The sequence below is a fragment of the Aaosphaeria arxii genome (assembly GCF_010015735.1).
Source record: "Aaosphaeria arxii CBS 175.79 unplaced genomic scaffold BU24scaffold_4, whole genome shotgun sequence".
In the NCBI taxonomy this organism is placed as follows: Eukaryota; Fungi; Ascomycota; class Dothideomycetes; order Pleosporales; genus Aaosphaeria; species Aaosphaeria arxii.
The window spans coordinates 523,061-548,293 of NW_022983477.1; the positions used below are offsets into that span (position 1 = coordinate 523,061).

The 25,233-nt window shown below is 49.9% G+C and overlaps 8 protein-coding genes across 8 annotated transcripts; 5 read left to right on the forward strand and 3 right to left on the reverse strand.

Annotated features, from left to right (window-relative positions):
• Positions 1-658: 658 nt before the first annotated feature.
• BU24DRAFT_461640 (sister chromatid cohesion and DNA repair protein) lies at positions 659-5,197 on the reverse strand (the record flags this gene model as incomplete). Its single annotated transcript, XM_033531910.1, has 2 exons — positions 659-4,789; positions 4,850-5,197. 2 exons carry the CDS (start codon positions 5,195-5,197, stop codon positions 659-661), a joined length of 4,479 nt encoding a protein of 1,492 aa, XP_033383730.1.
• Positions 5,198-5,486: 289 nt separating this feature from the next.
• BU24DRAFT_390713 (HEAT repeat protein-like protein) lies at positions 5,487-9,095 on the forward strand. The gene is made up of 2 exons (XM_033525081.1): positions 5,487-5,692; positions 5,753-9,095. Exons 1-2 carry the CDS (start codon positions 5,666-5,668, stop codon positions 8,915-8,917), a joined length of 3,192 nt encoding a protein of 1,063 aa, XP_033383731.1. The 5' UTR covers positions 5,487-5,665; the 3' UTR covers positions 8,918-9,095.
• BU24DRAFT_421680 (bola-like protein) lies at positions 9,031-10,089 on the reverse strand. The gene is made up of 3 exons (XM_033527783.1): positions 9,889-10,089; positions 9,495-9,827; positions 9,031-9,389 (listed from the first exon to the last, which is right to left on the reverse strand). Exons 2-3 carry the CDS (start codon positions 9,804-9,806, stop codon positions 9,225-9,227), a joined length of 477 nt encoding a protein of 158 aa, XP_033383732.1. The 5' UTR covers positions 9,807-9,827; positions 9,889-10,089; the 3' UTR covers positions 9,031-9,224.
• Positions 10,090-11,457: 1,368 nt separating this feature from the next.
• BU24DRAFT_461643 (uncharacterized protein) lies at positions 11,458-12,143 on the forward strand (the record flags this gene model as incomplete). Its single annotated transcript, XM_033531911.1, has 4 exons — positions 11,458-11,610; positions 11,664-11,738; positions 11,908-11,985; positions 12,039-12,143. 4 exons carry the CDS (start codon positions 11,458-11,460, stop codon positions 12,141-12,143), a joined length of 411 nt encoding a protein of 136 aa, XP_033383733.1.
• On the forward strand, positions 11,997-12,788 carry BU24DRAFT_177093 (uncharacterized protein). Its single transcript, XM_033521575.1, has one exon. The coding sequence runs from the start codon at positions 12,156-12,158 to the stop codon at positions 12,675-12,677; it is 522 nt and encodes a 173-aa protein (XP_033383734.1). The 5' UTR covers positions 11,997-12,155; the 3' UTR covers positions 12,678-12,788.
• A 1,641-nt stretch (positions 12,789-14,429) lies between these two features.
• Positions 14,430-15,104, reverse strand: BU24DRAFT_421684 (uncharacterized protein). The gene has a single exon (XM_033527784.1). It carries the CDS (start codon positions 14,806-14,808, stop codon positions 14,503-14,505), a length of 306 nt encoding a protein of 101 aa, XP_033383735.1. The 5' UTR covers positions 14,809-15,104; the 3' UTR covers positions 14,430-14,502.
• Positions 15,105-18,759: 3,655 nt separating this feature from the next.
• On the forward strand, positions 18,760-19,049 carry BU24DRAFT_421686 (uncharacterized protein). The gene has a single exon (XM_033527785.1). The coding sequence runs from the start codon at positions 18,828-18,830 to the stop codon at positions 18,999-19,001; it is 174 nt and encodes a 57-aa protein (XP_033383736.1). The 5' UTR covers positions 18,760-18,827; the 3' UTR covers positions 19,002-19,049.
• Positions 19,050-19,211: 162 nt separating this feature from the next.
• BU24DRAFT_421687 (uncharacterized protein) lies at positions 19,212-19,811 on the forward strand. Its single transcript, XM_033527786.1, has one exon. The coding sequence runs from the start codon at positions 19,352-19,354 to the stop codon at positions 19,592-19,594; it is 243 nt and encodes an 80-aa protein (XP_033383737.1). The 5' UTR covers positions 19,212-19,351; the 3' UTR covers positions 19,595-19,811.
• The last annotated feature ends 5,422 nt before the right edge of the window (positions 19,812-25,233 follow it).

Sequence of the window (25,233 nt, forward strand, 5' to 3'; positions counted from 1 at the left end):
TGCATATTTCGCCATCCCATTCCCATCCTTCCGCGGCGCCCCCCTTTCGTATTCCGTCCCGTCAATCTGTTCAACGTGCAACCGACAGAACGACAGAGCGGATTTAAAGTTTGATGGCGTTTCGCCCGATTAGGCAAGTGACATGTCGTTATTTTTTTTACTTTTTTGCCTCCCCGTTGTAAGCAAGCAAGCGCCCCCCGTTGCTCTGGTGTGTGCGCACGGAACCACAGAAAAAGAAAGAAAATACGACCCGCCTTCGTATAATCTGTCAATCAATGGTTCGGCGTAAACTGGAAACAAAAGGTGGTAGTTGGCTATACGGACACACATTGTTGAGAGAAGAAAAACCAACGTTTGGACTTTTGGACCGCTTATTATGGAGACGGGGACTGGGACGGAGACGGGATGGGGGACTGAGAAAGTTTTGGAAAGTACATGATATAACTATATGTAAAAAAGGAGGACTAGATTACTAACAAACGTGCTCGGGAATAAAAGAAACCGAGGTGACATCATGCACAAAGATATGAAGAAGAAACGGACGGGTAGATTCTGTACAGTCTGAAATCCATCGGCCATGGTTATAGAGCAAGCGGCATGGTGGTGTTCAAAGAAGAAGGGGTTATCAACGGGGATTGGGATGGGCAAGTGAAAGGCTTCAGCTCCTCGTCCGCGTGCTGCGTCGCACGCTACCTGTAGCTGCGGCGGGGGCGCGACTTGATTCGGCTTCATCGATTTCCTGGACGCGAGTTCGAGAGGATCTGGCGGGAGTGGTTGCTGTTGATGCTTTCGAAGGGGTTTTGCGCTTTGCGGCTGAAGAGGGCGCTGGAGGTGGTGATGATGCTACGCCGTTGGACTTCTTGCCCCCGCCTCGTCCTCTGGTCGCTGCTGATTTCTTTGGTGGAGGTGTGGGTTCGGGCTCAGACTCTGGCGCCTCATCTTCGTCTTCGTTTTGTTCTTCAGGCTCATCGGTGTTTGCCATTTCTACGTCTTCTGCCTCTGGTTCGGGGCTCCCAGCATCACTTTCGCCCGACACCTCCTCATCTTCCTCTTCATCAGAGCCAGCCTCTTCCTCTTCATCCTCTTCGTCTCCACTAGAAATCTCAACATAGCTCTTCGCATTGCTGCGTCGATCGCTCTTGCGGCGAGGTCCGCTTGCAGCTCCAGCGCGACCGCCAGCTTCGTCATCGTCACTTCCTGCAGCTCTCCTCTTCTTCTTGGGCACCTTGATAGCTCGCTCTGCCTTTGGCTGCCTCTCTTTCTTCTCCGCCTTCACCCTCTTCTTTGGTTTGTCTGCGCCATCCGTCGCTTTCCTCTTCCTACCCTTCAGTCCCGCACGTACAAGCGGCTCGAGAGACTCTACAAGATCCTCGTCTATCCAAACCTTGTCCGCAATCTCTTGTGCGCGCTCGTGGCTCTCGAGAGGCTTGAAGATGCCAGCAGGCAACTTCAGCTTACCAGGCCACGATTGCATGCTCCACCCGTTCTGTTCCTCCCAGATCCGTATCAGAGCTTGCGAGAGATCGGATAATATGTACAAGTTCTCATCCGCCTTCACTGATGGCTTGAGGCCCTCTGCAACACCCTTGACCCGCTGCGCAACGTGGAATATGAGAGATAGGTTGTCTTGCGTCGCCACGGCTTTCAGATAGAATAGGATGTAATGTGACATGATCTTGAGGGTATCTTCATCGGTGTCGAAGTCGGGGTGATGGGCGAGTAGGCTAAGTAGTCGGGCAAATGCAGTCTCGAGGATGATCTCTTTCCGAGCAGCGAAGACCACGCGACGAGATCGCAGCCAGGTCAGTATTGTCTCTTTGAGACTGGAGTTTGGTTCGTATGCGCAGAGGAACAAGATCGTGTAGAATCGAGAAGGAAGGCGGTTTTGGCCGAGATATTTCATCAGTCTCGTTGCGAAGCCCTTGCGGATTTGGCTGCAGGCGTCGTGGGTAACGAAAGCGAGTTCATTGAAATCGGTACCTGTCAAGAGGCCGTCGAGACGTCGTACACTCGAAAGCTTAAGCAGGAAATTGCTCGCCAGCAAGCGCTGAAGATTCTTGTGTCCTAGAGGTGTGTTCTTTTTCTTCGATGCCTCGCCACCTTCCTTTACGAGTCGGTTCAACATCGCGTAGATGGGGGAGGCTGTATCTTTGATAGCCTCGTCCGCAGGGAAAGATCGTAGTCGATTCACAAGAATCTGGAGTGCCCAGGTCCGCGCAATCATGTCGTCATCCGGTGTCTCCATCCATTCGACTTCAGCTTCAGCTTCCACTGGGTGAGCTTTGAGGAGAACATTGTTCACAGCGATGTCAACAATAGCATCTGTGTGTTTCTCGCAGTCCTGGGGAGCCAATAGCAGTATCTGACTGATAGCAGCAAGCCTTGTGAGCCAGTTTTGACAGCCATATTCGAAACCCTTGATGCTTTTCTCCAGGATTTCCTTAATGTGCAACTCTTTCTTGTTATCACTACTAATGATAATTGTAATGGCATGTTTAGCGGCTTTCGGGGGCGAGCCGAACAATGCAAAGTTCATGAAGCATTGGATAAGTTTTCGTCCATCCTTCGTATTCAGCGGAACGTCCTTGGGAAACTTCTTCGCGAAACTAGCACACGCCTTGAGATCCTCTACTGCGTTTGGTGGGTTGGGCGTGGTTGCCGTGGGCGCTTCGCTCTCTAGTGCTTTACAGAGGTCCTTGACATGAGTAGAGAAAACTTGTGGGTGCTTCGTTGAGATGTCCTTCAACATCTCGTGCGAGATTGCTCCAAGGCCTTTGTCGTCGGTGCGTGAGAACTCGATGATAGCGGGTACGTGACTCTTGTTATAACATAACAGGCTGACCCTATAAAGAAGAGGCGTGAGAGTTTCCATCAAGGCGGGGTTCGAGCTGTCCTCGATCCTCTTTCGAAGCTCTTTGATAGACTTGTAAATCTTGCGGTAATCGCTTTCTGGTGCCATGCAAAATCGGATAAGTTGGTAACTCCGGCGGTCGTGAGCTTTCGCGAATTTCCATAGATCTTCCACAGCACGGCCAGAGTCTGATAAGGTCTTGCCGTAGAAATTGATGAGTCCCCCAAGGGTGTTTTTAATCTCTTTTGCGTCCTTGTCCATAACACCTCCATTGTAATCCTCGCACAATTTGAGGAATCGCTCCATGTATGTCACTCCAGCCGTTTGGTTGCCCTGCTTGATGAAGAACACCTTCTGGGCCCTCTCGTCTAGACCTCGGACCAGAACCAGCATTCGTTCTGTGCGGATCTTGTCAAGTTCTGCCTCTGTGTAGCCTTGCTCGGTATTTGCTTGACTATCCCTGACAATCTGTGAACCACCATTAACGGCCGCCCTGGGTTTCATTGGTGGATAGCCTAGAGGCAGAAGTGACTCAAACAGGTTCAAGTCAATATGCACATTAATTTCTGGGTCATTGACGTAACACGCGCCAAGAATCCTTGAGGGGATTGGTCCGAGAAGTGTAGTGATTCTCTCGTTGCCCTCCGCAATGGCCCCTGCTGCTACACCCCAGATACGAGCAAGAAGGTTCATGCTTTCGGAGTGGATGACACTCTTCTTATCCTTCACTCTGTCTGCAAGGTTGGAAAGTACTGATCCGGGCTCAGACATAGTCCCGTTAGTTCCTAGCTTCTGAACCAAGTCATCAAACTCGAAATTGTCGATAGCTCGGACAGCAGCCAGTCGTACACGCTCGTCACTGTCAATGAGGCTTTCAGAGAACGAACGCAGAAGCCTCTGCTCCTCGTCGGGGTCTAGCCCAACCCCACCGGCTGCAGTCATGAGTATACGGCCCACAGCAGTCGCCCAGGCCGCACGGATGGCAGCAGCTTTATCATGCTTGCGTTGTAAGAACGAATGATACGCGCCAGGGTATTCATTGGGAAAGGATTTCGGTGAAGTCGGGGTAGTAAGGAAATTGTAAGTCTTGTTCGAATCAGGCGATGCTAGGCTTTGAGATGGATATGCCGCTGGGTTAAGCTCAGGACGCGCAGGAGGGCCAGCGGCCCCAATGCCAGATATCATATCTCCAAAAGTCTCTGTCGCCAGTTGGCGCAATTGGATGTTTTCTGTACCCAATTCTTCTTGCAAATGCGGTATTATGTCCTTGAGTACTCCAGGAGCGCATCGCCATAGCTCACGGAGCAGCCGATGTGCCTTTATTGCGTCATTTAGTTCATCATCTGAGGGGCCCTTGGCCCTCTCATCGTCGGAATCGTCAGCATCGCGATGCTTCAGGGACGATCCACCAGACGTGAAGTCAACGATAACGGAACTGAAATAAGAACCAATGAGGCGTGCCATCTTGTCTTCACAAGCATTGCAGATGTTCTTCGCCATGTTATAGGCAGGTGGCGCCTCCTTGCGACGCAATGTCGATTGCTTACTATCGATCTGTGCGGCCTTTTTTCCTTTCGAGGTACCAGATTGCAGAGTAATGGGATCCGCCCAGAGAAATTGAGCGACTACAACGTCCACGACATCCGATGATAGGGTTGCTGCTTCGTCGATGAGGATCGTTAAAACCGCGGTCATGTGGTGTTCCACGTTCTTGCTTAGCTCCTCGCCGTTATCCGCTTTTGAAGGTCCTGACAGCACATCGAAGCAGTTCGTGAAAAGCGCAGATGTCAACGGGCCAGACGAAGGTATGTCGGTCAGGAGGACAATGCTCTTGACTTCAGCTAAGCATCGCAATACATAAAGGTGTTGGCCGTTGTAGGGGTGCGAAGGGTCTGCGAGCAAAGGGAAGATCTTGACCACTATCAAAGTGAAGATGTCCTAGTGGCATGATTAACAACTACATCATAGCTTCGGAATGGACTCCAGACGATGTCTTACCTTTAGCTGTGCAGCCGTGTAAGGCGCATCTGGCGCACACAGACGGAACATGTCCACAATACAACATGCAGCCCATGCGCGCACGCCCGCGTCCTTGTGGTGCAGCAGACTCTGGTTCGCGAGCTCTTTCGCGACAGGCTCGAGGGAATCTCTTTCTGCTTCCTCCTGTTCCAAACCTCGCAACTCTTCAGACAATGCCTTCAATCTTGTGTGTAAATCTCCAACACCAATTGGCCTGCCGGGCTTGCCAACCAGAGGCTGCCTGAACCGTAGTCTCTTGACGCCATCCTGCTCCTCCTCCTCTTCTACAACTTCTGTGGCTGCGCTTCGTCGACTTCGTGTTGCCATCGCGTGGCTGCGCGTTAAAAGCCGCGCTTCCTAGGCTAGATGATCGATTTGCTTGGAATATAGGCTCCTTGTTGTAAATCTTAATGCGATCGTTGATGTCGTCGAGAAAGTACTCAGTTGTCGTGTCGTGTCGTGGTAGCGCCGCTCGGAGGTGGTGTAGGAGAGTCGAGCTTACGCGCTTCGGCCACTCAGAACGCGATCAGAAAGTGCAAGCTTTGGCCAGGCTTGGCGGTACTCCCACATCGCCTTTCCTAGCCTTTCATAACCCATGGTAGATTGATACATCTTTCCGAGATCTTGAACTTTTCAATCGACAATACGATCTAATCAGAAGGCATTTGTCGACTACTCCGAATCCCGGTTCTGACTAGCCCGTTGCTCATAATTCTTTACCATTAGGAGGAAACAATCGTTCTTGAATCCCATCTCGGAACTCGTTTATAGGCCATACGTTGGCATGGGGGAAGGATGGAGAGACAACGAACCTTTCAAAGGGTTTGTGCAGTGCCCTTGAACCTATCATATTTGGGCTTCGGACTGATAGTCCAGTTATAGTTAAAGAAGAGATGCGTTGAGCTTATTCAAGCCACCTCCAGCTTTGCTCAGCGGCCCAATACTAGGACAGAAGTGGTCCAATCCCTTACTGCTTTACTACATGAACTACAAGAAGTCACTGCTCAGCCAAATGCTCTGGATGAAAAACTCGCCGAATTTGTGTTTGTGCCCATATCACAAGTACTTCGACTCTCCCAGAGAGTCCCAGTGCGTGCATTGGAGCTATCTCTAGGCTGCATATCTATTCTGCTCCAAAACGGATGGAAAGGCAATCTATCCCAAGACCTCTTCAGCCAACTTCTCATACTATTCACTTTCCTCGCAAACCCTTCGTCTGCCCATAATGGCATTCCGGAGACCTCCGAGGAGCTTCAGGTGGCTGCCTTCCAGTGTATGGCTGAACTGATCACTGAAATGAGCCGTTCTTTGAAGGGTCGGGAATATTTGACGGACACTTCAAACATTCCCTCGCTTTCAAAGGCCGTTCTTTTGATGGTCGATAGCCTTGCAGAAGCGAGTTCGAACGACGTAAAGCTACAAGCGCTTTGCGCTATCGAAGCAGTCACTGAGGGGGTGTCGGATCAAGATGCCCTTGCAAGCTTCGTCCCAAGACTGTTATCATCTCTTACAAAGGTTCTCACACCAAGCAGCACTAATCGGTCAAGTTTTCGAGTTATTGTGCGTGGATTGAATTCCTTCTCTTTGATTCTCCTCAAAGTACTCAGTGATGGAGAGGTTGGGCAGCTTCCCTCGGAAGTACCTAGCGCAAAAGAATCTACAGACAAAGTCATGCGAACTACATCATGGCTCCATGCCACAGCAAACCAGATCAAGATTGCTCTCGCCAACGTATATAAGTTGAAACATCACAGTAAGGAAGAAGTCCGGCATGCTCTCCTGGGGCTGTGCTTCCGAGTACTGCAAGACTGCCGAAAGTCACTGGCCGATTGCAGCAGTATGACAATCGAGATTGTCATCAGTCTTGCTGGCCGTGGAGACAGAAATTCGACGGCCGAGAAAGATCTCCGATTACTTCTTTCCTCTGATACTCGATTCTGTTCACTCTTAAGGGAAAGCCTATACGGATGGGTGATTTCCCTCCCAAGGTTGATGCAGTCAAGTGATGACTCTGCAAGACGCCAGATCATGCATCAAATATCGACAGCACTCCGACTATTGAACGATGAAGGCGTAGACACAACTATCATCGATGACATCCTGGCAGAGAATCTTCGAGGTAGCTTTGCGTCCATCTTAAAGGACGCGTCAGGTGCAATACAAGTGGTAGACACGGCCTCCGCCACAAACATTGACACAAGCCTTGTCCTAGGCAGTGTGCGACCCAGCTCTTTCGATGTCTTAGAATTACGCTTCAAGAGTCAGGATGATATGATGACGGAATATAAAGTTCTGCTACAACGGCTAGCACAAACCAAGTCAGCTAATACTGTTGCGCGGGATTTGGTAAATGCTATATACTCCGAAAACCAGGAGACGCAGCTAGCCTCATTTTGGTTGTCTGTAAATCTGGTCAAGGAGATCTTAAAGCATGATACCGCACTGGACGAGTTCCTGAGCTTCGGAACACCTAGCATTCAATCCGAACTTCTCGATGAGATGTACTCATTCTCAATATCTAACCTATCAAGTTCAGATATCGATGCAGATTGGAGATTACAGGCTTTGTCCCTAGAGGTTCTTGCCTTGCAAGCAGAAAGATACGGAGATGAGTTCCAAGCTGAACTGATTGATGCGTTGTACCCAGTCCTTCATCTTTTGGGCACCACAAATCCCCGCTTACGAAACCACGCAATTGTCTGTCTCAACATAATAGCGAAGTCATCCGGATACACGAGCGCGAGAGAGCTGATTATCGCCAATGTTGACTATGTCGTCAATGCTGTGGGATTGAAGCTCAATTATCATGACATCTCACCGCAAGCACCTCAGGTTCTCTTGATGGCAATGCGTCTATGCGGACCGTCTCTACTGCCCTACCTGGATGATCTAGTGGGAAGCATATTCTCAGCTCTTGAACGATATCATGGTTATCCCAAACTAGTGGAGTTACTATTCTCAACTCTAAAGGTCATGGCGGAAGAAGGAGTAAAATCTCCACAACTGATGTTGACGGAGAATGAGCACAAGCCAGTTAGTTCGGGTAGGAAACCAAGAAGCATGCTCGACACTATACATTTGATCAAGGCAGCCAAAGAAAACTCTACGCAGGAGGATGAGGAACATGAATCTAGGATGGAAGCTTCATTTCCACGTCGCCCGTGGAAAGAAATGTTGGAGAAAAAGACAGGAGATGGAGGGGACAAAGACGCAGATGACGAGGAAGAAGATGAACCAGAAGAAGAGAACGCCGTCCAACCAGTAGCTGATGCCCCAGTGCCTGCGCCAGAGACCTTCAACATTCTTCTCAAGATATCCGAACTAACACAATATTACCTCACGTCGCCATCTCCAAGTTTGAGGACATCTCTCCTATCCCTTCTCCATACCACCATACCTGCGCTAGCGAAGCATGAGAATTCATTTCTACCTCTCATAAATACTCTATGGCCTGTCTTGGTTCCTCGTCTCGATGATCCGGAAGCCTACATTATCTCAGGAGCACTGGATATCATGGCATTACTATGTACCTATGCTGGCGATTTTATGAAAAGCCGGATCCAAGATATCTGGAACACCGTTCGACAATTGCACCGCCGTGTTAATTCTCGCCAGAAGGGAATGGATCGAGCAACGACCAAAACACCATTGGCATCACTCAACCTCAACAATCCTCACGATACTTCAGCAGTGGTAAAGGGAAGGGATGGTGCATTGGACAGCTTCCGACCGGAACTCTACACCGACACTCCCAACCGAATGATACGCGGATCACTCATTCGGTTTTTGTCGAGTGTTGCACAACATGTGGCAGTACAAGAGGAATTTTTCGATGACATTGTCGACATGCTTGATCCTGTGTTGGACAGGATTGAGGTACGGGAGGCATTAGACAGTAGAAACCCAGATGCAGTTTGGCTGCGGACGAGAATGAAAGAGATACAACTTCCTGCTCGGAACCAACCAAAGGGGATATCAGCTGTACAAGAGAAATCGGAGATCAGATTGCCACAGGGAAGACCAGAATGGCAATTTATAAGCTTTTGAAGATTGGTTGCAACTTTAACCAGCGAAAGCTTCCAATACGAACGTTGTTGAATGTTGTCCAGCATTTGAGATGTTGACTTGATGCATCACCATCTGGAAAAGTTGTTAAAAATCTCTAGATTCATAAATGGTTCGCTTCGCGATACTGTATGTATGATGATATACAATTGCCTGCCCCAAAAATAGGTAGTTGATACAAATGATAATAATACAAGCCGCAAACAAAGCAGTCAATATTTCGTCTCTTCAATGCAACACATGCAACATACGATGCCTTAGCCAGGCAGTCATTAAGGTTTCATGATCATCATACAGCTCTTGTCCGCAGCTGCACCCCATGCCAACTCTTGATTTCCTCGGCCAGTATTGAGTTCACGAGCTTGTGCTGCTTGATTACTGTCAAGCCCTTAAACTTGGGGGACTCTATTTCCAGTGCGTACATAGAGCCGCATCCCCCACTCACATCCTGGACCTACAAAAGCCATGAGTCAGCTTCTAATAGCAAATGCTTTCATAGCAAGATCCTGGATATGCCGTGTGTAGATGATGTCAACGTATGTGGGGGTATTATTCATACCTCTAATTTCACCGGCTCCAGCTCTGCCTTTATCTTATTGAATATGTGTAGTTCTCCTTCGGAGAGGTAGTCGGGAGGCTCGAGTGTATTGCTTTGTGGTTCGGACTGTGGTTCGGGCTGCGACTGTGAATATGCTCGTCGGAGGTGCAATTGAGTTGATGTCCGCAATGGAGCCGCTGAATGGGCAGTATGTAATATGGTTGCGGGGCGAATGTATTGGTTCCTTGCAGAAAATGTGGTAAGGAGACGGTGCGGACTTGGGCGAGTTCGAACGGTTGCTACGCAGCGAAGGAGAGCTCTTGAAGGTGCCATTGTGATAAGAGTCTGGCTACTCTATCAAGAAAATTAGTCTATCTGATGTTGAGAGTGTGGATCTTCACGTGGACATACGCACAAAAGTTAGGATGAATTGTTGATGTTGAAGCTTGACATAAAGTTGATTATAGAGCCAAATCTCGATAAGTTTCGTCATGTACGGGCGGCGCGGGCGCGACCTGGCGCCGATCGGCCAATCACATGACGATGCTTATTCAGACCTCATCTACCCATCACAGTTGTTCTCACATTACTCTTTTGATGCAATCGACTCTTCGTTATCTTCATCCACGTGCAGACTTCTACACCGATAGTTCGACTTCTACACCTATTCCTTACGCCCTTGTATCAGCTGCGAGTCATGTGCGGCCTCAACAGATTGTCCAGCTCAGAACACTGAGCAGCTAATGCGAGACTAGCATACTCCGCAGCGAGAGGGGCAATCCGGGGTAAAGAGGTAGAATATGGAGTCAACGATAGACCTCGGACAGAGCATCTAGTCCTTTCACTGCGATACAACCTCGTGAACAGAAGAACAAGCAGGCCAGATATCAAACGTAATGATGCAGTTCTAGAGCATTTCACCCTCCATAACAGAATGTGTGCTAGATATGTGCGCCTACTCGCTCACCGTTTATGCTCCCGTGAATGCTGCATTCCAAGAATACGAGTCGGGAAAGTCTAGACATTACAAATCTGATCCCCTCTTTCTGCCCCTCATCAATATGTAGTTTGTACGGTGAAAATGCAAGCTTAGATTAGTGAGCTGCAACCATCGTGCATCGCGTAGGCACACAGCGCCGCAATCCTACTATCTAGAACGTGTTCTTAGCTCGACATGATTCACGAACACACGATGCAGTGCAAGTATCTAATGCACTCAGCAGCCACATCGCAACCCAGGTGATCCGAAGGCACTAGACTTGCAAGTTACTGCAAAGCTCTCTCTTGGCCTCCGAATCGTGGAGCAATCTCGGGATCCGATGTTCGAAATATGTAAGCAAGGGTGCCAAATGGCTTCATTTCGAACAGGCACCTGACTATAGCCGAGCCGATCGACGGATATCCCCTGCCATGATGCTCAATAATTGGCTATACGCAATGCTTCTTGCTTGAGTAAACAAATAAACAATAACAAGAAGCTTCTTAGAGACATGTTGGATCACAACATGAACTTGGACAATATTTACAACCACGAAGCATCGCAATTGAAGAAATGCCATATAAGGCGGCATATTGACGATACTATATTTTCGCCAATCAGAATGAAGAGCATGGGTCCAGGCAATCATAATACAGTATGGAGGTCGAAATCTTAATCTGCGTAAACTCGAAGAATCTGTCAACACTCCAAGAATAGACGTTCGTAGCCGAAAGAAGAAAACGTTCTGTCTGAGATTGAGTTTTGTACTCGATGCAATCAATTCACCCACTGATTGCAATCATGAGCCCAGGAAGATTCAATCTACAACAGCCGGAAACGAGCCCGTTCCTTCTTCGAATACGGTTGGCATATTGGTAAAATGAAGACGATGGCGCAGTTCGACAAGGTGTCTTGCCCGGTCTTGTCAACGATCAAGACTTCTTGTCTCACTTCAAATTCGTTGGATCATCATCTTCAGTCCAAGAGGCTCAGCTACCAGGCAGCATGCGATATCAAGTTTGGCTCGCAGCCTTCGTGGCGGCAGTGACTGCAGCTCCTCACGCTCAGGTCGAGACAGCCCTACCTCCAATCTCTGTCTCTGAATCGTTTGCTACCCCAACGATTACAGTCATCCCCACGACGTCTCTGAATATCCCCGTGACATTCCCCACGCTTCTACCGACTACCGTGCCTGGTCTCAATTTCACTAGTACTTCACGGACAAGAAGGAGGCCATCGCATTGGGAGCCAGTTCCTATCTTTTCCAGAAGCTGCGATTGTCCGAAGTTAGCAACAGTGAGATACCCTTGCTGGGCCACTGATGCTTTAGAGGTGAGATACATGTCCTTGGATCCACAAGAAGGAGCACTGGAAAATCATTTATGATTCTGGAGAAATTGATACCGCCTATAAAATCGGACAAGGGGCGTTCTTGCAGCCAGCTAACACTCTCAGAAATGCAACTTCGAGGAGAACCACTCCTGGGTCTGCTGGACTTCTGCAAACTACGGCTGCCCGTCGCCTACTCGAGCGGTAAGTTGAAGGATACAAACAAGTAAATTTATGAAGAGTCTAATAGCTGCCAGTGCTCCGACCTTTTCAGTCCCACGCCAGTCACTGGCAAACATCCATGCGAGCTGGGACCTGGAGTGCGACCTGAACCTACTGAGGTTCCAATACTTCGATTTTAAAGAAGGGATACCATGAACAAAGAAATTTGGACGGAACAGAGGAAAAGATACATGGGGAAGTTGCAGTGTCGACGCCTTTTGAAGGCTGTTCAGAAAGCCAGTGTAGCACAGATATACATTAAAGTAAGCTGCAATACTACCTCGAGGTCCCGTTCACTTTACATTTCTTTCATTATCCAACCTACTTGGCAATATCATTTCATCTGTGCTATTCCAACGCAACGATGCAATCCTTCGTCGCAACGTTCAAGCGATATCAACCTCACACCGTCGTGCCTGTACCTCTTCCATACCAACGCTCTCTGTTCTCAAATCACCAACTTCAATCACATGCAACACGAGACCATGCCCAGACAGAATGCAGTATATGTCTCTAGTAGTCTTGGTGGCGTCAAGCTAAGAGTCCAACCTGGCCCGATTGAGGAGCAAGCACTCCTTCTGAGCCTCTCGCCCGACCGTGCAAGGTGGAGAAGGACGCTGTGCAGCACTGTAGCCACCAAAGCCCTTCTTTCTGTCATACCTACATACTTGTGAGACGCACCCGTGGCCACACACACAGCAGTGGACGACTCTTCGCCACGCGCCTTCCCTTGTCTCTCCTCCAGCAAGAGGATCAAAGTCACAACAAAAGTCTCCACTGTTTCTGGTCTTAGAATCAGCATATTTACACATCCAGACCCACTCATGTAGCACAGTGTGGAGGACTCAGACGAGCTGTTACTCTCTCAGGGCATCATCTCCGTGATCGCTATTCCTCCTACGATAATCCGTTCGAAGTTGAATCACTGCCGCGTAGGCATCGTTCAGTGCCCTGCAGGTCTAGATGAAGCAGGGAGAGAGTTAGCTGCACTCTGGACCCTTGATGCCATGCCCCAGCCGCTCGACGACCCTGATGTGCGAAGCCGCTGAACCCTTTGATCGACGGGCCCCCGAACATGGCAAACAGTGCCACTGCTAGGGTTCAACCTGGCATGACGTTTTTCGTCTGCAATGCTACACAATAGAGAGTTTGCGTTCCGTGCCACCGTTCAGCACAAGCACGACTGGAAGTTTGTCGTCATGTGTGATGCATTCGTGCCTAATTGACCGTTCGGACTGCTGAAGGCGTGAGGAGATGTTGCGCGTATCTGCGCAGCACTCCCCTCTCTATCAGATCAGATTACATCATGGGCACCATTCACCTTGCCTACACACTGACTGTCCCCTCAAAGGGATACCATAAATGGACATATCCCGATATCTTTCTTTCATATGATAGAGACAAGGGCAGACAGACTTCTAGACACCATGCAATGTTTTACAGTTGGCCCCCAGGACACGAATACACAAACCCTATGCACCAAAGAGTCTGATCGGTATTTGAAGTCGACCAATCACTTATGCCGGTAGACCCTGAGATTCTGATCACCCATGGGGAGGCATGCAGGCTCATCAGTGGGTCTGTATAGCTTCAGCACGGGAGGTGAACTCTCAGTACTACTCTCTATAGGTAGTTGAAACCTCGACGGGATGTAGTCCAGACGAGATCTACAACGAGCAGAAGCGGATCTTTTACAATAGTTCATTGTGAGGTTACGGCAGAGATAAACAGTTGAGAACGCGTCATGTAACAGTGAAGCACTAGAGCGTCAATCATCTTTGATAGTTATGCCGTAGGAAGATAGATGCCGCTCCGTGGACCCTGTTTGGTAGGTTGATAGCGTGTAAAGACCATTCTTGTCTCCCCATAACGCTCCTCTCCACCCTCCGCATTGCCTCCGTCGCCATCCTCAACCATTTTACAGTCGCCGCGGCCTCATATTTACATCCCCACATCAGGGTCCAGTTATTAACAATCGTGCGGGATGATGGAGTGCAGCCACCATGGCCATACACCACCACCTCAACGCGTCCAGGACGGATGAACCTCGCAGAGTCTGGGACAGTCTGCACTCCATCCTTGCATGCATGATGGGCTGGTTCAAACTTGTAGGCATCTCTGCAGAAGCGGCGGCGGCGGCGGCGGCGCGATCATCAAACGCCAACGTGTTATGGACATGCACCTCCCATCCAGCGATTTCTATTCGTAAGACTCATCTTTTTCCGCGTAGGCGTACATACGCAGTACACACCTACTGTATTGCTAAAAACAGGGTGCATGCATGCATAGGTAAACTGTACGAGTACACATGTGGTTGATTCGATATCAAACGTAGGACCAAGGCGGCCTGTACTATACCTTATCAACGATAATGCCGACGCTTAGCGCCACTCCCCCTCGTCGCCCGTCGACTCTGGCTCTGACTCTATTGAACCCCTCTTTTTTCCTGACCTGACTTCAGAAATGCTAGCATCCTTTTTGACGAGATGAACGTTCCCGTCAGACGCGAGGATGGCATCCTTGTTTGGTTGGGTCTGGGTGAGACGACGCGAGAGGACGGCTTAAGCGGAGGCTACTCCTTCGAACAAGACGGGAGAGCCGGGGCTGCAACGCAACGCAACCACCAGGACTGTCTAAAATTGCTGAGGGTGTGAAGAGCTGGACGAGATAAGGGAAGAAAGAAGGGGTCCTACTTCTTAACTCGTACAAAGTAACAACACGGCACGCAACAATGGACATGGCTTGAACAAGAGCGACGCCAGGGAGCGGGAGGCTCTGTTTCGCGCGCGCTCCTCCACCACCCATCCTACAATCTCCAGTGGTTGAGGAGGAAAACTCTGTATATTGAACCCGCTCCGCTGTCGAATCCTTCCCTCATGGAGATGCTTGAGGACGGAACTGGCGGCGGATTGGGGCTTTGTTGAGGAGGAACGCAGCATCCCGCAAGACACCAGGAGTTGCACTCGCCACACCTTAATGTCTTAGCATTGCTGGGACCCTTTCTTTCCTCTTTCCTATCGCTGTTAGAGTTGCAGAGCCTACAGAACTACCCTGGTGGCACGACCCAGTTTAAAAAATAATAATAATCATTTTATTTCCGCCTGTCTCTTCGGCCTCGCCTTTTCTTACGCAATCTCCAATCCGTTCGGGGTAAACACGCATGAGAGACGAGAAGGGACATATCTAAAAATGTGTCATCAAAAAAAGCGATCGGCATTACAGTGAAGATGGCGAATTTTCCCTTTGGCGTGCTGCAACATCCGAGTGATGTGATGTGATGTGACACACAAACAGCACCCGTAGCAGCACAACCGCAGTCCAGCGTTCAATTGAGCCGCGTAACGCACCGATAACGAGGCGCGCAGAGCACAAGCCGGAGATTTTCTGTGGCTAGAGAGTTTGGATCATGGCCTATTCGGCGTTCTGGACTCGCTTCAAGTAGGCAGTGTCCATTGACCGCCGTCGCCCGTTGCAACGCACTAACGTCTACAAATCCGATATTACGAAGACTGCGAAAGCATCGTGAACTCGTCGTATGGCAATCATGGTGCTGAAAGTCGCCACAGACCGTTTCGATGAGGTCATTGGCGATGTCATCGACTTGATCGGTTAAGTGTAATGTGTCATTTGTGGTGTTACGATGTTTAATCGGTATGAATTTCGTCTCAGATGATGTGTGACAACATGCCATACAATAATTCATCTCAGCATCGGCAACGAATACACAAGAGTCAACAAGCAAATCGCATCCATTACTCGAGGTTCGGACCGATCAGGCATTAGCGCTCGCAGTTCGGTCTGCACTGTCTGTTACAGGCCTGTGGCTGTTCTTATCCGGGGTCGACCATACCTAATATTTTTTTTGTTGAGGAGAACGTTGTGCATGGGTTTGGCACTCCGCATGCTCGAGCTCATGCTCTGTGCAGGGGGGGATTTGGTCGAAAAGAGATGACCAGGGCGCCGTTATCCGCTTTTCTTTTGTTTTGTATGTGTGCGTGCATCAGTGCGTTGAGAAGAGTTACACAACAGTTCTTGTGGTGTTGTGTTGTGCATACGATATGTTGGGATTGCGAGCGAGGTTGAGCCGTTCACCGTTTTGTGGAGATTTCGTCTCCGCTCAGAGTGCAAAAGGGAGGTAAGGAGTGGAGAGAGGAATACAGTAGATCTGTCTAGGCGTTTGGTTTGGCGCTGATGAGTTCGAGCGGTGCATCCCCAAATACTCGCAAACTCGCAGTAGGCTTCCTACCTTGCAGAATGAAGATAATGGAGGTGGAGAACGGCGCCTATGGATGGTTGCACGGCTGGGCTGATAGATGAGCAGAGGACATGGCATGGCATGGCATGGCATTGCACAACAGTATGGCTGCATACGCGTGGCTTACTGCGTGCTCTGCACATGATTCGTCCATGTCGTGGAATGAGGGATCCATGCCCTGTCCCTTGTCGTCTAAATAATCTCGTCTTGGTTGTGTAGATAAAGGTATTGGTGTTGAAGTCGTGATGTCTGTTTTAGGGAATGAACCAAGGGGGCGGGGAAGTGGACTCTAAGGGTCCACAAACATCTCCACTTGATCAACATCTCCACAGCTCCCCAAACCTTCAAAATGCACACGGCAAACGATATCGTGATATCTCTGATGTTTCGCGATTTGGATTCCTAGCAATGACGAAGCTCAACAGAAATGATCGACTCGAATGATCGTGGAACGAAGATCATTGTATCATCGCACGCCCATATGAAATAATTCCGAATCTTAACGAGCCGGATCAACGCATTGGCACGTTCATACCACCATCCACTCCATGTATTGTGTCTTCAGTATGAATCATTTCAGAACAGCTCCTTACTTGTCTCGGTACACTTGTCCGAGGAGCATGTCGCAACTGCAAGCAATCTAACATCCAACACATAGAGTGCTCGCCTACCGATGAGCTGCACCTTCGCAAACCATACCTCCATATCTCAATCCAAAACCATAATCTAGGCAAACAGCCACATAAAGCTCCCCGCATCATCCTCTCAATCTAGTAAACACAATCTACGACCCGCATGACATGATCTCAACAAAACCTTGAGGGGGAACCCCCCAGCCCGCACTACCACGCCTCCCCCTCTTCTTTCATATCTAGAGACCCCCTCCCTCAAAGAGCACGTATCTCGGTATCCCGAGCCGAGAAGTGCGAATTTCTTACCCGTCGTCTAGATCTCGGGCCAAATTCGCCCTGCATAGGCCTCGCATCCATGGAAAGTATACGGAGGTAGGCTATGTAGGGTCCACGAATGGAGCGACGATACAGTGATCCGCACACCGGTCTGGCTCTGGCACACTCTACAACTGCTGGCATACCTAAGCCTACGAGCCCTGCGCGCTGTCGTCCGTTTGCTTCTCTCCATCAAACGGTAGATCAACACGCTTGCCTACCATGACATCAGACAGCGACGTCTTCCACACCACCTTCCCTCCCCCTCACCAGATACACTTCCACCTCATTCCCAACAGTTTTGTCCGAAGAGGAGGGACCGGAAAGGCATGATCGACTCCACCTCCACGCGAAGCACTGGCCCCGAAAGGACAGCGGTCAGGATCGGAGACCGGTCTATGAGGGACGGAGGTGAGCATGGGGTCGGTGGGGATGTTGTTGTGTGACCTTGGCCTTTGGGGTCTCTGCTTTGTTGTTGCAAACGGCATGGCGTGCTCGTCTTACCTGCGTGCGCCGTCGAAGGCTGCTGATATGGGGGAGGGGGGGAGATAAGGCTGGCTAATCATAATTTGGGGTTGGCTATCAGCTTCGCAGATAGGTATGTATGTACCTCTTACTTGTGGGGTACTTGATAGCGGTGAGTCGGGCGATATTGGAATTGAATACCCCAGAGTACATTAGATTGACTTATCTGGGGAAGGGGTTGTTAGTTGCTGATTTTGTGATAATTGGGGTATGGGGTGGCACTGTTGCTGATAACTACTCTCATGGTGCATCAATTTCGATATATGAAGCCGTAAGAGGTAGGCCTATACAACTGATAATATCACACACATAACAGCAACAACATAACGAAATGAAAGTAGAAATTTTAGCAAACTAAACAATCAAATTGATATCCCCATATCACGTACTCGTCTTCAAAGAAGCTATCAAACTACCTCCTTGACTCCCAAAATTCTCCTCACAATCTTATCAATCAATCAGTCCACTAACTAACCCAAATATGCCCCGTACCAAACCCTCCATACCACAGACAGACAGACCCACGGATATCGGAAACCACCAATCCGGACACTGGAACACGTTCCACCGGTACAGATGATCATCGGCGATCACGTTTTCATAACCGTGGTTTCCTGTGTATTCACTTGCATTTCCAATTCCATGGGAGGTGGATGTACGGCTGAGAAGTATGTGCTACTTGGGGTAGATTGGTAGATAGATAGGGTTTGATTTGGTTTGTGAATGGTGATAGTACTAGACGCTATCAATATCTTCACGACAAGACTGTGATACTACATGCTTGCTGCGTGATTGTGTAAGTAGATGCATATGATTTCCCTTCACGGCGATCCAAGCTAGTAATATCTATATAGAGAATATGCGTGCGTTTGCTCCAGCCGCGCGCCAAGGGCCGTCGTTGTCGTCGTTTGACGTCTTCAACCCTCTTCTCTCTATGACGTAGCCTTCCAAGTATGTGGAGTTATATCTCAGGCTATTGCGAGGCTGTAGTGGGGAGATTTCCTTTTTGTCCTTTTGGATCTAGCCAGTGGGTAGGTGGGTGGGTTAAGTGGTATTGGGACTTTCTTTGGTCGGCGTGCTACGAGTTTACTAGAGTGATGTTTTACTTTTGGGATGTTAGAGAGATGCTAGCGTGTGTAAAGGTGTGGTTTTTAGTGTTTGGTCTAGTCGAGTCGAGTCTGGTACGGGTCTTACTTAGTTGGCGGATGGCTGGGTTAGGTGGATTTGTTAGTGGGTTGATTTTCGTTATCAAACGGATTCGATTGATATGACATCTGCTTTATTTTATTTCTCCGCTCGATTTCTGCGATGGGTTTACCAGGGCTAGATAGTAGGCAGATGGCATGGAGCAATGCTTTCACGTTTCAGATTCCGTGTATGGAGGGGACTTTGGGTTTGTTGAGATCGCTTGGTCCGTTTTCGGACACTGTTGGATGATTGTCGGCCGGGATGTGGTACGATTGTACGATGCGATATCTCAACCATATAGCGTGGGCGGCGACATAGGAGATCCACGCCGCGGCCGCAGGACATAAGAGCAATGAAGAAAAAAGAAAAGAAAACTATTCAAGATCGTAGATGACATTGACAAGCTCGATTGCTGGGGTTTACTGTCTCGTACATGAGCCATGGTACAGCAACCTACATGCATGATATGAACAGCCATCCCTTGCCCTTGCTATCAAATCCACCTTCCACATTCTCCACATCACACACAGAAAACCCAGATTTACAAATCCAGTCAAACAACCCAATCCCTCCTAACCCCATTCCAATTCCAATCCACTGTCTTCCACATCGGGGAGGTTGGAGACCCCTCCATGGCCCCGACATGGACATGATCGGCGGGGGAGGTAGGTGTTAGTGCGCGCGTGGGATACTTTTTTTATATTGTATCTGTGTATCGACGATCGGACCAGACAATCCTGGCCGCAGAGCCGCCTCTTAATGTGAGGATTTGAAGATTCGAGGCGGGATTTTTACCCTTTCTTCCGAAGATATAGCGGGGAATTGGGATTGGTGAGTTGAGGTTGTGGGATATTTTTGAAGTTTTTTCTGTCTTTGCTTATGTGCCTAACGTATACCTGAGCTTACTTTTCTATCAAAACAATAAATCATAGAGACGACGGCAAGGTATTTAATAAGATTGTTCAAGTGACAATAGCATGTTCCAGCTACTGTACTCCAAAATTAATTAATCAATATTCAAGACAATTGATACGTAGCTGCTCGTTGCCTTTCGCAGTTCCAATTGAGCCCCATCGCGAGATGTCACAAAGTGGGGGTTGGCAGCAACAACTGACAGACAGACATGACAGGGGGGTAACAGCACACAGTGGATTCCCATCATCCATCACCGACTCCCATTCCCATTTCCCATCCTCTGCCGGGCACGCACTCGACATGTACATTCACACATCCAACGAAAGCACATTAGAACAATATTTGATCATAGATTGCATAGTCAAAATAACTGTCATCAATCATATTCGCCAATCACCTCCAACGCATTTGCCTTCCCTTAAAAATATCCGTCCTTCGCACACAGCCTGCTCACCAGGCCCGTCCCGCGATCGCGATCCCCCATCGCGATCGCAACAACACCGTAGCTAAAAAAGCATCTTCGTAGCCTAGCGGCGACGGGTAATCTAGCAAAAACCCTCATCTTCCCTTTTTCGCAAATGTTGGTTCCTCAAATCAGGTCTAGCAACGCGTACGTATTCGGTCCTCATATGTCGCTAACGAACAGAAACTCCTTTTTCGTCGTTTAAGGTAGGTCGGCGATTGAGGTCACAAACAAGCACTCGTATCAGGGAAAAAAAAGCTGGAAGTCTGCAACGATGCCAAGACTGGGACACCCCCGGGCGTGTCCGCGGTGTGTCTGACGTCCGATCGGGGATCGGAACTTGGGGGTGTTGGGCCAATCGTGGGCCAGGAGGAGGCTACGTGGGAGAGGGAGACGACTGTACAGCGCGTATCCTTGAAGCATTATCATCGTGGAATCCAACTCGGTGTTTGTCCTCGCTTCTCCTGCTGTTGTTGTAGTCGTAGTGGGATACGACACGAACACGACAAGGCTCCCATAACCTACCTACCTACTCCGTACTGACTGTGTACTTTCAATCCATTCGGCTGTCTTTGCTACGCGAACAACTAACCTACGTCCCTACCCACTCCCCCACTGCCCACGATAGTTACACAAAACCCGCTACTCTGACCTCATAGTCCCATCCCCCGATAGTCACGATACGTAGCATAGCGTAGGGTAGCTTAATGTCCGACCCTACCATACCTCCGTACTTCGCTGGAGAATACATCGTGGCATCATCATCACCACCATCATCGGAGCGTTTCTTGTTACTTACAATAGCCCTGCTGCGGCGCGCGTGGGCGTGGGCGTACGTGGGCGTACCTCACATCAGGCCCTTCGCTTCGCTTCGCCTTCCCCCTTCGCGCGAGGGAGAAACCTGGAACGGCGAGATGGTCACGCGGGGAAGTTGTGTCGTGTTGTCCTCCTTGTTCGCCTGTCATTGTTCATGTCAGACGTGAAATAACACCTAATTACTTGTGCTTGTTGTACGTCAGTAACGGGGGGGGGGGGGGGGGGGGGCTTAGGCGGCGGAGGAGGCGAGGCGAGACGAGACGAGATGAGACGGGGCACCGTACCTCACCACAGTGCGTGCACCACGGTAAGCCGATGGTTGTTAGGTGTGCAAGGGGGAAGGGGGAGATCCCGAGATGCGGGAGAGGGAGAGGGACTGGATTTCGGGTTCTCGGGTGGGTGGTAATAATGAAATGGTCACCTGGACGTCTGGAGATGATGATGATGACGCCCCGGGAAGTAATACAATATTTCTTGTACTGTAGAGTGAGCGAAGGACGTGGTTGTTGTGGTGTTGTGGTGGTTTGTTGCCTTGTAACTGTGCTGATGCACGCAGGCGAGGCAAGGCAAGTCAAGCAAGCAAGCAAGCAGCCGAGCTTACTGGCTGCAGGCCTTCGAACGCTCTTCCCTCCCCCAATCTCGCGGAGAGAGAATCTTTCGTAAGTATTTAGTGACTTCCGATTCAATTGAATTTTTTTTGCATCTCGTGATCATTAATTGGCTGACAGGGAGAGAGAGAGCATCAGAAGTTTTGTGCTTTGAATGTTGTGTTGTGTTGTATGGGAAAGTGACTGCTGTTTCATGACGCCCGCACTCTGAAGGCTGAGTCGGTGGTTGCGCGGCCACAGAACGAGCGACCTGCCAGGCCGTTTTGGCTGGCAGCTGGGCTGGCACCGCCGGACTGGGATTGGATTGGATTGGATTTCAGCATGGCATGAGCATTATTGAGCACGAGTATCAGTGCATGGGTTGACATGGGGGGTAATGCATGGCCTTTGCTTATATAATGCTACCCCGCAAAAAGCCAACTTGGAATGGATAAGAGAACGATGGCCTCAGCGCAACGCAGCGTTTGAAGCGAGGTACACCCCAGCCACAGACGCTTACCCCGAAGAGGATATCTAGGCAAAAAGAGGCGTGCGCACCCGGTAACAAGGAGGTGATTGGCCGTGTAAGCGAGGACAGGACCGGGATTGTGGCTGGCCAGAATCGTCCATGGGGTATCGAATGAGATGCACGGACGTGACGATCAGTGGGCGGGAGGAGGTGGTGGTGATGATGATGCTCACAGACGATGCGGTGTGAAATCTCGGGCAATATTTACTTTTTCCAATTTACTTTTTTTCTTGAAGCAAGCAAGCAGGTAAGTAAGTGTGTGATACATGCGGCATACCTACCTAGCTGGGGTAATTTTCTTTTTTCCCCTTCTCTGCCAGGGACGCACGCACAACAACCCCGGGACCTTGGAACTGGTCACGGTTTAAACTTTACCTATGGTTCCAAGGTCGAACAGAGGCCGTTGCCGTTGCCTTACGTGGAACGAGTACGTAGCCTCATTATTATTGCTCAAAGGGGGCGTCAGTCGCGAGGTTCAGGTTCGGGTTTAGCAAACAAACGGCCGATGCCCCCGGCGCAGCGAATGGACTGACACCAACTGTCACAATTGCACAGCTTCGCAGAGGTTAATTGGAGGGAGTCGTGGCAATTATGACTTCATCATTTTCGCTTCTTTTTCGTTCATGAGGCGGACTGTGGGTTTTGTGGGATCACGCGACGGAGCACGTATGGGGTTGGGGGGTTGTGTTGGATGAGTAAGGCCATATCCCAGTGCTGCTCACCGCATCTCCCCCATCAGTTAAAACCCCATGAGTGAGGAGTCCACGATGTGTCAGGAGTGGACTCAGTACCGATAATTCTTAGTGGGTGATACGTGTACGAAGGGAATGAGGGATAGTACGTCGAGCCGGAAGCCGAAGCGCGAAGACGGGGGCTCCCTTAGGTTCGGCATCGCGAGATCCCCGTGAGTAGGGCGGTGCCGGACCATGAAATTGACTTGACTACGCTACATACACAGTAGGGCGGTGCCGGACCATGAAATTGACTTGACTACGCTACATACACAGTAGGGTGGTGTTACTGGCGTATGATGGGAATGAATGACGATGATGCGATTCTGGTCGGAAACTGCATGAATCCGGGGCCCGGTTGGAGGATCAAAGAGAACGACAAGCCCTACCCTGGCCTGGCAAGCAATCGCATGGAGGTCCTGACTATGTTCACTGGGGATATTGGATGGAAAGTTGGCAGCAGTGTTTGATGGACTGACTGTCGGCGAATGGTTGACTGACGGGGTGGCCTGGTGTGTCAAGACTCAAGACTCGAGACGCCCAGGTGAGGAGTCGAAGCATGGCACAGCGACATTGCTTACATCGTACAGCGTACAGTGCGCCGCGTGCAGCACCGAGCAAAGTCGAACGACGAGAGCAAGATTCGAAGAGATCAAAACAGGATGTTGGGAGATTGCTCGCGCAGCAGGCGGCCTTATATCAATATGAACACGATTGATTGCATATGGCAAGTCGTCATGTCGTCTCACCCACGTTTGGTGCCTTGTTCTGGAGTATTGGTGGTGGTGTTGGTAGGCAATAATTGCAGCAGCACTCTTCCCACTCCTTCGAAGGGCGACCCAGACGAGCCGTGTGGGCGTGGGCGTGGGCGTGGGCATGGATGGCCAATGCCCATGTTGCAATTGCCCTTCTGTATCTATGGGCAAATTCTGCTACACGGGTACATTTCGATTGCGGCGTAGCTTGTGTTTTGGGGAGATTGATTTGCAGCACCAGGAAGAATCCGTACTCGTACCCATACTAGTTAATGATTTGGGGGAGAGAAGTTGTACTGAATACATACAGCAGAGTGTTGATTCCCATGCGAGTCTGGGGCCAAGAACGTTTAAGCGCATGGAGGAGTAGTTCGTGGAGATCGACGTTCTGGAGGTCAATCGAATGATGTCCTCCAAGCCCTCTGAGGACCAGTCTGCTTACGGCTGGGCGGTGAGTTGTACCCATGTCCCGCGCATTGTCGTTGGCTAGAGCTTTCCAACTTTTTTCTGCCAGCAACACGAAGTGGGGAATCCCAGAGGCGAGGGGGACAAAGCTCTTAGGTAGCTCTCCCCTGTAGTCAGACTAGTACATTATGGGCGATAGTTAGGGATAGGTAAAAATAAGAGATAGCGAACTTATGTCTGTTTTTGTAGCGAGTAGCGACCAAAGCACAGCCAAAAGCTAGACCACACACGCTCGCGCCGCCCTCCGCCTCATGCCAGCGTGGGGACAAGACCACCAAGACAAGAAAAGACTGTGCTCAACATGGACAGGGTGAGCTCGAGTCCGGTGGTCTGGCCCAAACCCCTCTCTCTGCCTCAGTTGTCGTTGTCGTCGTCGTTGCACACAGACAGCACCAAATTGATTGATTACTCGAGCTTCCTCTGACGAGCTTTTGCTTCATCTCCCTGGTCCCACAACGGTAAATAGTCGCTACGGCTGCCAATTGCCATGCCAATCTCAATCCCATCCTGTTGTTGCTGGAATTGCTGCTGTCTGCTCCTTTTCGTCCAATTACTCGTACTCAGCAATTAGCACCGACCCATCTAACAAACTAACAAACACTCCTTGACCCCCCCGTCCTCCCGCCTCCGAAGCGCGCAAATGTGTTTCAAGTCGACGGCACGCTATCTCAGGAGCATCGCGATTCACGACGTGGGAAGAACCCAGCTAGGTAGGAAAGGTTACGCTCCGAAATGTGAATCGCCAAACGAGTTGTACTGTGTAATAGTGGCACCATCAGGAATATTACCATAAGGTCATGGGAATCAATCAATCAACCCATCATCCGCGCATTCCCGTTCCACAAGAACCTTAACATGTATCAGGCTACATTTTCGTAGGCCTCCGGGGCTCCCTTTGTCGTTCGTTCTTGGGCAACGCACAGCAACAGTAGCAGCACGCTCTTCCAAGCCGGACAAATGAAATGGCTGAAGGCGTCTCCCCGCCGGATAAGCGTGTCCTTCATTCTTTCCCCCTCTTTGTTTTGGCCTTGGGGGGGGGGGGGGGGGGGGGGGG